General features: G+C 36.7%; 1 protein-coding gene across 1 annotated transcript; it reads right to left on the bottom strand.

Annotated features, from left to right (window-relative positions):
* Positions 1–11,552: 11,552 nt before the first annotated feature.
* LOC113739202 (uncharacterized) lies at positions 11,553–12,709 on the bottom strand. The gene is made up of 3 exons (XM_027266439.1): positions 12,647–12,709; positions 11,957–12,451; positions 11,553–11,810 (listed from the first exon to the last, which is right to left on the bottom strand). Exons 1-3 carry the CDS (start codon positions 12,707–12,709, stop codon positions 11,553–11,555), a joined length of 816 nt encoding a protein of 271 aa, XP_027122240.1.
* Between the last annotated feature and the right edge of the window lie 232 nt (positions 12,710–12,941).

Here is a 12,941-nt window from a genome sequence, read left to right as displayed (position 1 = left end):
CAGGCCTACTAGCAGTTAAATAAAGTAAACTTCCAATCATACCTCTATACTTCTTCTCTTCAACTTTTGTACCTTCTTCATCTTTGTCAAGTTTGGTAGATGTGCACATAGGTGTTCCAACAGGCTTTGAATCCTCCATTCCGAATCTTTTCAGCAACTTCTTGGTGTATTTTGTTTGATTTATAAATGTTCCATCTTGGGTTTGAATCACTTGGAGTCCAAGGAAGAAGTTCAGTTCTCCCATCATGCTCATTTCAAATTCTTTTTGCATGATAATGGAAAAGTCCTTGCACAAACTCTCATTAGTAGCACCAAATATAATATCATCCACATATATTTGCACAATTAAAAGATCTCGTGAGCTTTGTTTTGTGAAAAGTGTAGTATCTATAATACCCCTTTTAAAATCATTTTCAATCAAAAATCCACTCAGACGTTCATACCATGCTCTAGGAGTTTGCTTTAATCCGTATAAAGCTTTTGAGAGTTTAAACACATGATCTGGATAAGATTCATTTTCAAAACCAGGAGGTTGGTCAACATAAACTTCTTGATCCATAAAGCCATTTAAGAAAGCACTCTTAACATCCATCTGAAATAATTTAAAATTCTTGAAACATGCAAATGCTAAAAGCATTCTTATGGACTCCAGCCTGGTCACAGGTGCAAAAGACTCATCAAAATCTATTCCCTCTTCTTGAGTGTATCCCTTAGCCACCAGCCTGGCCTTATTTCTAACAATTTCCCCTTTATCATTCATTTTGTTTCTAAAAACCCACTTTGTGCCAATGATAGGATGGCCTTGTGGTCTAGCAACCAGGGTCCAAACCTTGTTTCTTTCGAATTGGATTAACTCCTCTTCCATAGCTAAAATCCAGTGCTTATCATTCAATGCATCAACAACATTTTTAGGTTCAATATGTGATACAAAAGCAAGATTATCTACTAGGTGTTTAGAGGAACGAGTTCTGACCTTTTCAGAAGGATCACCAATTATAAGCTCCCTAGGATGGTTATGAACAAATTTCCAGGTTCTTGGAAGATCATTAGGAGCAGTAGTATCTTTCTCATTCACTTCTCCAGCTGGACTGACCTGAGTGTCAGTATCCTTTGAATCAGTTTCTGGTGGGGCAGAGTCATGATTATTGATTGCTAGCTTCTTTAGTTCTTCTTGAACACCTGTATCATCATCTTCACCACAACTCTTAGAGATGTCACCATCAGATTCATCAAAAGTAATGTGTATCGCCTCCTCTATAATCAGTGTCCTACGATTATAAACTCTGAAGCCTCTTTTGTTCTCACAATATCCCAAGAAAATTCCCTCATCAGATTTCTTGTCAAACTTTCTAAGATGTTCCTTGATATTTAAAATGAAACATTTACAACCAAATATTTTGAAGTAACCAACAACAGGCTTTTTGTCAAACATGAGTTCATAGGAGGTTTTGTTCAAAATTGGTCTTAAAAGAATTCTGTTCATGGTATAACAGGCTGTGTTTATGGTTTCAGCCCAAAAATATTTTGGTAAATTGCATTCACTAAGCATGGTTCTAGCAGCCTCTTGGAGAGTTCTATTTTTTCTTTCTACAACTCCATTTTGTTGGGGGACTCTAGCAATAGAAAATTCATGAGTAATGCCATTATGATCACAAAATTCTGGAAAGCCACAGAAGTTGAATTCTGTCCCATTATCACTTCTAATCCTGACAATTTTCAAGCCAAGCAGATTTTGTACTTTGGCAAATAATGAAGTAAAATTCTTAAAAGTATCATCTTTATGAGCAAGGAATATCACCCAGGTATATCTAGAATAATCATCAACAATCACAAAGCAATATCTCTTACCACCAAGGCTTGTAGTTTGTGTAGGACCAAACAGGTCAAGAAGCAGAAGTTCAAGTGGTTTTGAAGTAGAGACACATTTCTTGGGTTTAAAAGATACCTTAACTTGTTTTCCAAATTGGCAGGCATCACAAATTCTGTCCTTTTCAAATCTGATTTTTGGGAGACCTCTAACCAGTTCCTTTTTAGAAATTTCTTTTAGCAAGTCCATATTGAAGTGACACGACCTTCTATGCCATAACCATGGGTCCTCATTTGCTACTTTGAGACATTTGAGATAGGAGGAATCAATTTCTTCAAGAACAACTACATATACATCATTAACTCTTTTTCCTTTGAAAATAATGTTGAACTTTGAGTCAAATATTAGACATTCAAGCTTTTTGAACAATACAAACAGATTCCTATCACACAATTGGATAACACTTAATAAATTATAGCTCAGATTATCAACGAGAAGAACATTGTGGATAAAGGTTTGACCATTCTTACCAACATCACCAATACCAACAGTTTTGGCTTTGTTATCATCTCCAAACATTACCTTTCCACTTGCCTTTTGCTTGAGTTTAATGAATTGTGATGCATCACCAGTCATATGTCTTGAACATCCACTATCAATGAATCATTTTGATTCTTTAGCAATGTTATTCTGATTCACCTACACACAAACCCATAAGATAATACTTGGTACCCTTTACATGTTGGGTCCTTGAGAGTTAGTCTTATGTCTAACTACCCACATGCATCTCATGCCATTTCTCATATTTTTCTTAACATAGCAGTTACTATTTATGTGACCAAACTGACAACAAAAATTGCATACTGACATTGGATCAATCAAATGAACAGGTTTAATGAATCTGACTTGCCTTCTCCTGTGAATAGCAAACTCATTTGCATTTTGATTCAGTCTTATTTGATGAGTATTAACATAAGGTACAGTGTCATTCTTTTGAAGATGATTCTGTTTCAAATGGTGCAACAATTGGCATAACTCATCCATCTTTTTTCTTAAGCTACATTGCTCATTTCTGAATGTGTCACAGAAATTTTTCTTTTTGTAAAGTTCAGCAAGCATAACAGTTTCAGTCCTTTTCAGGTTATCGTTTTCATGCTTAAGATACTTGTTTTGTCGAAAAAGATTTGCATTGTCTTGTATTAGAAAGCTAATTTTTTGCTTTAGTTCCTTGTTTTTAACATAGGATTCTTTCAAGCTGTTGTGCATTTTTTCTAGAAAAGAACTAACATCATCATCAGATTCACTATCACTATTAGTTTGAGAGTTGCACTGTATTATCTCTTCATCTCCAATGGCCATGAAAGCCACTTGTGCAGATTCCTCTTCTTTTTCGACTTCGCCTTCTGAGTTGCAATCATTCCAGGTAATCTGGAAATTGTTGAACTTTGATTTTCGTTCAACCTTATTTTCTTTCTTTTTCTTCATTGGACACTCATTTGCATAGTGTCCTGGTTGGCCACATTCAAAACATTTATCAGTTAGCTTCTTATTGAACTCCAGTTTCCCTCTGTTTCTGAAGTCATTGGACTGATTTGGAAAGGAATTGCTGGATCCGCCTTTCCTGAATCTTCTCTTGTTGAGAAATCTTTTGAAGCCTCTTGTGATGAGTGCAATATCACTGTCATCACCTTCCAAATCATTTTCATCCTGTGAGGCTGTTTCATCTTCACCTTGTGAAGCTTTCAGGGCAATACTCTTTCTTCCTTTTGTGTCTTCTTCATCCTGCATCTTAGATTTAAGTTTCAGTTTGTAAGAAGTTAGAGAGTTAATCAGAGATTCAATAGATAAAGAGTTTAGATCCTTGGCTTCCTCTATGGCAGTCACTTTGCTTTCCCAATCCTTCGATAGAGCATTCAGAATTTTCCTGTTCTTTTCCCCTAGAGAGTACTCCTTCTCAAGCACCTCTAAATCTTTGATCAGATCATTGAATCTACAATACATTTTGTCGATGTTTTCATGAGGCTCCATCTTAAAAGATTCATATTTAGTGACCAGAATGGACTTTTTTTGTTCTCTCACGTTGTCACTATCCTCATGAATTTCTCTTAACTTATCCCACATTTCTTTGGCAGATTTACATCCTTTTACTCTAATTGACTCATTTGAGTCTAAGGCACTATAAAGAACATTCATGGGTTTGGCATTCAATGTGAGATTGGTTCTATCTTGAGCATTCATCTCAACTCTTATTTTTGGCCGTAACAAACCTGTTTCTGCATCAAGAAAGTTAGCATCATGTGGTCCTTCATTCACAATAAACCATAGCTCAATGTCAATGGATTGCAAAAAAATAATCATTCTTTCTTTCCAACTAACATAATTGGAACCAGTAAACATGGGAGGCCTAGTAACAGATTGTCCCTCAACAAACATAGCATGACTGATTGTCATCTTTACTCCAAGCCGCTTAAGCTTAATCTCTAGGAGACCAAGCTCTGATACCAATTGTAAGGATCGAAGACAACTTAAGAAGGGGGGTGAATTAGGTTTTTTTAAAAAATAGCTAAGATATAGGCCACTTTTTGAAAGTCTTCCTTTCTTTTCTAAAAAAATCACCCAATGGACCAGATAGCAAGAGAGCACAGGTATTTGTGAGATGAAGAGAAGAACAATTTATGTAGAAAAGCAGTAAATGAAAGTAGAGAAACAAACCAGGCTTCAAACACAAATGAGGTTTGAGCTACACTCTTATATATCAAGTTACTTCAAGTTGAACAGTCTTGCAACCAATATCTTGTGTAAAAGAGAGGGATCACTTCCTTCTTGCCCCAAACCACACTTGGTCAAGCAAGGAAGTTTTACAAACACTCGAAGAACCCTCACTAAGCTACACTATTGAAAAAGCTGTGTCACACTTGAAAAACTATAAGAATATTGCACAAGTTAAGAATACAAATGTTCCTTTTGAGAATTCTAACACTTGAATCACTCACGATCTGATGTAGACTTGATGTGCAAAGATGCCCTGAGGTGATTGACTTTGTTCTTTTTATAGGAGACCAGAAAATTCTTCAATTAATGCTGTCAACGGACTAAAGGCAACTGAAGAGTCAACTAGCCGTTGGTGCTGTCGGACGTCCGATGTTTAGTTTTTATGCGTCCGAACGAGATCAATGAGTTCTGGAAATTTTCTTGAATCTCTTAGGACGTTCGATCATGCGTCCGAGGGTAGGATGCATACTTGGAACTTTTTCTTTAATTTCTTCGGACGGCCGATGCGTCCAGAGTGTTGCGTCCGAAAAACAGCAACGGTTGTCGGACGTCCGATACTCAAGTGTTGAGCGTCCGATCATGATTAGTAATCATAGAAGCCCCGGCTTGTCTTCTTCGGACGTCCGAGTCTGAGTTCTTCACACGTCCGAAGATACTCAAAGGATGTTGGACGTCTGATAATCTCCTTTTGTGCGTCTGACATCTTTCTCAGTACTCTTCATCCTCTTTGATCTTCTTTTCCTGTTTGGTGTTATTTCTGAAAAGGGTCTTTTACAAAAAGGTATTAGTAACATCCAAATGTTTTGTAATCATCAAAAGATATGAATTGAGATAAACACTATCTACTAGTAACTGCCACAAGTTCCAATATACAAAATAAAATGTGCAAGTTAAACTGCCCTTAAAGAAAAGTTAAAAACAAAATACACAACGAACACTAAGCGAAACGGAAAATAAGGATAAAGATCATTCTTTGTGCACCGGAGCCCTAGTCGTCATTTTCTTCATCATCCGCAGGAGGTGGACGTATGCCTAGATGATCTTCAATGTGATGCAGGCGAGTATCCATTCTAGCTAATTGATGTTCGATGTCGTCCAAGCGACCAAAGAGCCGCTGCCAGTTGGATTGTGGCGGTGGAAGCGGAGGTGCGGCAGTGGAAAGTCTGACTTCCTCTCGACCATGTCTCACCTTTTATCGCCTTTCTCGCATAGGTTGAGGGATGTTCTCTGTGCCAATACCTAGACGACAAAGGGAAGAAACCGGTAACTCGGTTTTCGGCTTAACAAATTCTCAAATCACCCCTTGTAAGTTGACATAAAACCACTCGAACACCAAAGAAAGCAGACGAGGAAATGGCAATTTGAACGAAGTAGTCCGCCGCCTCGCCGTAGACCTTATATGGCTAATAATGATGTTCGGCAGTGGAATTCGAGCATAGGTAGTCAAGAAAGTAGATGTCACTTTTACGGACCTCCGTATGCCCCGTCTTCTTGGGTATGACATTATGTGCCGTCATGTAGATAATGAGACGATGTCGAGGTTCAGGGACGCTTGCCTACATTGTCTCTTTCCTTGACGACCAAAAAGGTTGGTAGTCCAGACCAAACCTATGCATGGCATGAGATGGATCCCATTGTCTATTTGGTACGATAAATCCCTTCTTCAGGTCGATTGCCTGGCCTTGGTCATTACAATCCACAATGGCCACTAAGCGCTACCGCAACAAAATGATCCACGTTCCTCGCACCCATGACTCCACCATCTCACCATTATGACCTGTTTTATACTCAATGTTAGCGTAGAACTCTCGCACCAAGTCGGGATAGTACTGAGTCGGCAAGGTGAGAATCAGTGCCCAACCAAGTTGATCAAATGCCTCTGAGATACGATACACCATTTCAACTTCGGGACTCACGTGCATCTCAAAAAGAAACTCCAAATTAGCGTGTTCCTCGTGCCACTCTTGATTCCTACGGTTGGTGAATTTGGCACTGTCAAAAATGGATGCTTCAGCACTACGAAAAATGCCCTCACCTGGTCGTTGACTAACCGGTGGAGGAGAAGGTGATCTCTCTTCCTCACTTATTTCAACCTCCTCACTAACCTCCATGTCATCACTACTAGAGGAGGAATATACGACCTATTTTCCCCTAGTTATAGTACCTAATAAAAAGGATTCAATTGTCCACATGTACTAAGACACATTTCATATTTTTGACAATAAGTAACATGAATTGACTCAAATAACCACAAATACATCCCTCCAAATCATAAGAAATCAAATAAACATACTTAAATGACCATAAGAGAAAGACATATATCATGCCAAAAATTGTCCAAAATCACCATCTTAATCAAAATATATAACAATTATATCCCAATTAGTGAAATTAGCATTAATCATGATTATAGCAATCAGTAATTAGGAACAATAATACGCAATTAACTATAAACATGGTTAATCAAAAGGTATTCTATTAACTCACAAAATCATCCAAATTTCTCACTATATATAATGCGCATGCTAAAACATCATCAATCATCCATTTTATACCATAATCATTTATCACCAATGGCTTTAAAAGCATTCCAAGCCAACTTTCTAATTTTAGTCAAATATAGCAAATTAAAAATTTAAAGAACTATTAATCATCAATTTGCTACATTTGAACATGTAAACATGCTTAAACAACCTTAATAAGCATCATGGAGGCCAAAAACATCAATATATATATTATCAAAAATTTGAAATTAAAAGATGTCAGAAAGCTCAGAAAATTGAAAAATATCAACTTCTAACATACAAAGATTTGATGAAGAAACTTACCTCAATCACGTAGAAGGATGTTTGATGATGATAATTGTGCGAAAAGCCCTATCAAATTCACTCCAATTGACCTCTAATTGAAGAATTTGTAATCTAAGAACCCTAACCCCCAATCTTCTTGGAAACCGATTTTTAGGTGTTGATCTTGAATTTCAATCGGTTAGTAAGGCTCTAGGATGATCAAAAAATGCTGGGTTGATGTTTTTTTACAAGAAAATGGAGCAAAAATGGAGTTTTGTGAATTGTGTGTGAGAGGAGAAGGGAAAACGCGAGTTGAAGGAAGAAGATGAAGAAGAAAACTGGCCAAGCAAGTCGCGTGTTTTAGCTTTTGTACAATGACAGAATACGTGACTAGACAAAACAGGCCTTCAAGTCGCATTTTGCGTAAGTCGCATTTCTATACAAATTCCGCAAGGATGAAAACGCGACTTCTATGAATACGCGACTTCAAGTCGCGTATTACAGGTCTGAAAATGCGCCTTCTTGAATACGCGGTTTAGAGTCCCGTATTCAAGTCGCATTTTCTATACAATTTTTGCAGGGGTGAAAACACGATTCACGTAATACGCGACTCTAAGTCGCGTATTCCTGTAATCCACGTTTTTTTCTGCAAATTTTTGCAGAAATGCTAACTTTTAAAAAAAATATATATGTTACCCCAATTATTCAAAATGCATCCTAAACCATTCTTTTGCCAAAATTATCATTGCATGCACATGTAAAATGATCGAAACATGCATTTTACCCATTTTGAATGGATCAAATACACCTTTAATGCGAATCGAAGGGTTGAATTCCTTGATCAAATTTCGCATTTTTCACCTCAAATGGTCATCTTTTCTTCCATTTACCAAACCTATAACATAAAAACAACAAACTAACTTAATTACATGCGTTAAACATAAAATCATACCAAATTAACATCTTAAACAAAAACATTGGGTTGCCTCCCAAATAGCACTTTTGATTATAGTCGTTGGCTCGATTCAAAAGGTTTGGCTCATTTCTTTGAAGAAAAGTCACCCAAAGGACTCATATGTCCTTTGGGGACAATTTCACCCGCCAAGTAGGGTTTCAATCGTTGTCCGTTGACCTTGAACCGTTCATTTTTTGCATTTACCACTTCAACAGCTCTAAAAGGAAACACTTGAGTGATTTCAAATGGTCCCGACCACCTTGATTAGAGTTTTTCGGGAAACAACCTAAGGCGTAAATTGTATAATAGCACTTTTTGCCCCACCTCAAATTGTTTGGATACGAGATGCTTATCATGCCAATATTTTACTTTCTCCTTATAGATTTTTGCATTCTCGTAAGCACGTAACCGGTGTTCCTCAAGTTCATTCAACTCAAGTAGTCTCCTCCCACCTACAAGATGTAAATCTATGTTAATCATTTTAATTGCCCAATATGCATTATGTTCGATCTCTACAAGTAAATGACAAATTTTTCCAAATACTAATAAATACGGTGACATCTCCAAAGGTGTCTTAAATACCATTCGATAAGCTCATAATGTATCATTGAGTCGTCTTGCCCAATCCTTCATTGATTTGTTCACCATTTTCTTCAAGATAAGCTTTATCTCTCGGTTGGCTAACTTTGCTTGTCCATTCGCTTGTGGATGGTATGGAAGTAATGTCTTATGCTTACAACCATACTTAAGTAATAAAGAATCAAATTGATTATTACAAAAGTGCTTTACTTCATCACTTACTATGGCCCTAGGAATAACAAATCTACTAAAAATATTCTTTTTAAGAAATCTAAGTACTCCCTCCGTCCCATTGTTAATGTCATATTTCCGCTTTTTGCTTGTCCCAAAATTTGAGTCACTTTGAACAAGTCAAACTACTTTTGAAATTATTTTCTAGTTATACCCTTCTATTGAAAAGTCAAGATTGCACTAACCAATTCTAATGGACCCAGCCATAACACATCATCGGAAGTTATACCCTTCTGATTGTCTTTGCCTTTTAGTCAAAGTGACTTAATGGCAAGTGGTTCCCAACAGTTTGTTGTTTTACTCCACAAACAGCAAAGGGTACGATTGAAAGAGTCAGATAAGTGTGTCCTCATAATGCTACTGTGCATAAAAAGTGTGTTTCCCAAAAAGCGTCCCAAATTTTGGGACGGAAGGAGTACTACCTTAGTATCATTTGTAGGTGAAACAATTGCCTCCACCCATTTAGAAACATAATCTACCGCTACTAAGATGTACTTATTGTTAAAAGAACTAGGAAATGACCCCATAAAATCTATATCCAATACATGAAATAACTCAATTTCTAATAAAGTAATTAAGGGCATTTCATTTTTGTTAGAAATATTTCTAGTTCTTTGACAAGCATCACAATTTTTAACATATTCCCAAACATCTCGGTATCTGGTAGGCGAATAAAATCCCGATTGCCAAATCTTAGTTACGGTCTTAGAAGTGCTAAAATGTCCTCCCGTTTTTAAGTTATGACAATGAAACAAAATATCACGTACCTCCTCTTTGAGAATATATCTTTTTATCATACCATCGGCACAATGTTTATAAAGCAGCAGTTCTTCCCAAAAGTAACTTTTAACATCATGCAAAAAAATTTCTTTCTGTGGTGAAAATTCAAACCCTTGGGAAGTATTCCACTTACCAAAAAATTAGCAAAATCTGCATACCATGGGGATTTAGTCAGTGCAAGAACAAACTCATCTGAAAATTCTCTTTAATTGGAATTTGATCATTGGTAGGGATATATTCTAATCGCAAAAAATGATCCGCCACTAGGTTCTTCGATCCCTTTTTATCTTTAATCTCTAAATTAAATTCCTACAATAAGAGAATCCAACGAATTAGTCGCGATTTTGCTTTTTTTTTTATGGAGCAAATATTTAAGAGTTGAATAGTTTGTATAAATGATAACTTTAGATCCTACTAAATAAGATCTAAAGCAAATATCACCGCCAAAAGCTCCTTCTTCGTGGTCGCATAGTTAATTTGTGCTTCATTGAGTACTTTACTTGCATAATAGATTACGTGCAACCTTCCTTCCTTTCGTTGATCTAACACAGCTCCGATTGTATAGTCACTTGCATCACACATCAACTCATATGGTAGTGACTAGTCTAGTGATGTTATAATTGGTGTTGACGTCAACTCCTTTTTTAACCTATCAAAAGCCATTAAACAATTATCATCAAAATGAAATGTAGCATCATTGCATAGTAAATCAAATAATGGCTTAGCTATTTTGAAAAAATCCTTAATAAAACATCTATAGAAGGTCGCATGTCCAAGAAAGTTTCTTATCCACTTGACATTAGTTGGAGGTGGCATTCGCTCAATCACTTCTATTTTTGCCTTATCCACGTCTATTCCTTGAGATGAAATCTTGTGCCCAAAAACAATTCCTTCTCGAACCGTAAACCGGCACTGCTCCTAATTAAGCATAAGATTTGTCTCTTCACATCACTGCAAAATCAAATCCAAATTATGAAGACAATGGTCAAACGATCAGCCATATACCGAAAAATCGTCCATGAAAATCTCCATAACTTTCTCTATATAATCAGAAAAAATAGCTATCATACAACGTTGGAATGTGGCTGGAGCATTGTAAAGGCCAAATGGCATTCGTCTAAAAGCAAATGTGCCATATGGACAAGTGAAGGTGATTTTCTCTTAATCTTCCGGAGCTATGGCTATTTGGTTATAACCTGAAAATCCATCAAGGAAACAATAAAATCATAACCAGCAATACACTCCAATAATTGATCAAGAAAGGGTAGGGGAAAATAATCTTTTCTTGTGACTGAATTTAACTTTCTATAATCAATACACACTTGCCATCCTACCACAAGTTTATAGGGAATATGTTCATCATTTTCCCTTTAACTATGGTAGTTCCACCCTTCTTTGGAACAACATGAATTGGACTTATCCAAATACTATCTGAGATAGAGAAGATTATACTTACATCCAACCACTTTATAATTTTCAATCTTACCACCTCTTTCATGTTCAGGTTAAGCCTTCTTTGCGTTTCGACTACCGGTTTGCAATTTTCCTCCAAGAGAATTCGATGCATGCATAAAGAAAAGCTAATTTCTTGAATGTCAGAGATGGTCCATCCTATAGTCTTCTTATGTTTCCTTAAGACTCATAGCAACTTATTGAGTTGCTCTTCTTCCAAATAAGCACTAACAATCATTGGAAGAGTTTCATTTTCACCAAGAAACTCGTACTTCAAGTGGTTAGGAAGTGGCTTGAGTTCAAGTTTTGGAGTTTCTATCTCCGACGGTGGTGGAAGTCTCTTTTCTTGTCCAAGATTTTCAAACATACCCCTTCCTATAAAGAGGTTGTGCATCCAAATATTGGGTCTATAATTCTCTTTCTTCATCATTCTCCTCTTGCACCCCTGCACTTATTAAACAAAACTCAAGAGGATCGACATCGAGATTGATTCGATTCACCTTTTTGGTTAGCATATCCATTGTGGCAATTAAACAAGCATGATTAGTAAAAGAAGGGTATTTTTTTCATTTCATTCAAATTAAATACTACCTCTTCTTCACCTATTTGAAACTTGAGTTTGCCATTTTTAACATCAATAATAGTACCCGCAGTTGCTAAAAATGGCCTACCTAAGATAATTGGTATAGATATATCTTCCTCCATATCTAATGCCACAAAATTCACCGGAATGATACATTTTTGTATTTTGAGCAGTACATTCTCCAAGACTCCTAGTGAATATCTAATAGACCGATCTGCTAACTGCAAAGTAATATTTGTGCGTTTTAGCTCATGCAACGCTAGTTGTCTAGCCACCGTTAAAGGAATTAAGGACACACTTGCACCAAAGTCACATAATGCTTTTGAAAATTCAATGTTACCAATAGTGCAAGGTAGAGAAAATCTCCTCGGATCTTTCAACTTTGGTGGCAGCTTGTTTTGTATGATGGCGCTATACTCCTCAGTTAATGCTATTATTTCGCGATCCTCCAATTTCCTTTTGCGCGTCATTATCTCCTTGAGGAATTTGGCATACGAAGGAATCTGCAAAATGGCATCAATTAAAGGAATATTAATATGCAATTGTTTAAAAATTTTTACAAATTTATCAAAATCTTTGTCGAGTTTATTTGGCTAGAGTCATTGAGGAAATGGCACTATCAGAGGTATCAGAACGGTATTGTAGGAAGTTGGTTGTTTTTCTTCCAATTTTTCTTTATCACCTTCCCCCACACCTACCTCTTTCTCCAATTGCTCATCTTCTCCGCTAACACTCTCCTCATTCCCTTTGTTTTCTATCATTGGAGGGTCTTCTAGTTGTTTACCACTACGAAAGGAAATGGCCTTGACATGTTCCCTATGATTCACCTCCGTTTTACTTGGTAATTACCCCTGATTTTGATTGTTGATAGAATTGGCGATTTGATCAATTTGGATCTCCACATTTTTATACATTCCGGTCAATTAATCCAACCGCCCCTCTATTCGCTCGAATCTCTTCGAAATTCCTTTTGCCAATTTCTCCACCGCAATC

This window comes from Coffea arabica, chromosome 4c, assembly GCF_036785885.1.
Source record: "Coffea arabica cultivar ET-39 chromosome 4c, Coffea Arabica ET-39 HiFi, whole genome shotgun sequence".
NCBI classification, from domain to species: domain Eukaryota; kingdom Viridiplantae; phylum Streptophyta; class Magnoliopsida; order Gentianales; family Rubiaceae; genus Coffea; species Coffea arabica.
This window is presented reverse-complemented; position numbering and strand designations above follow the sequence as displayed.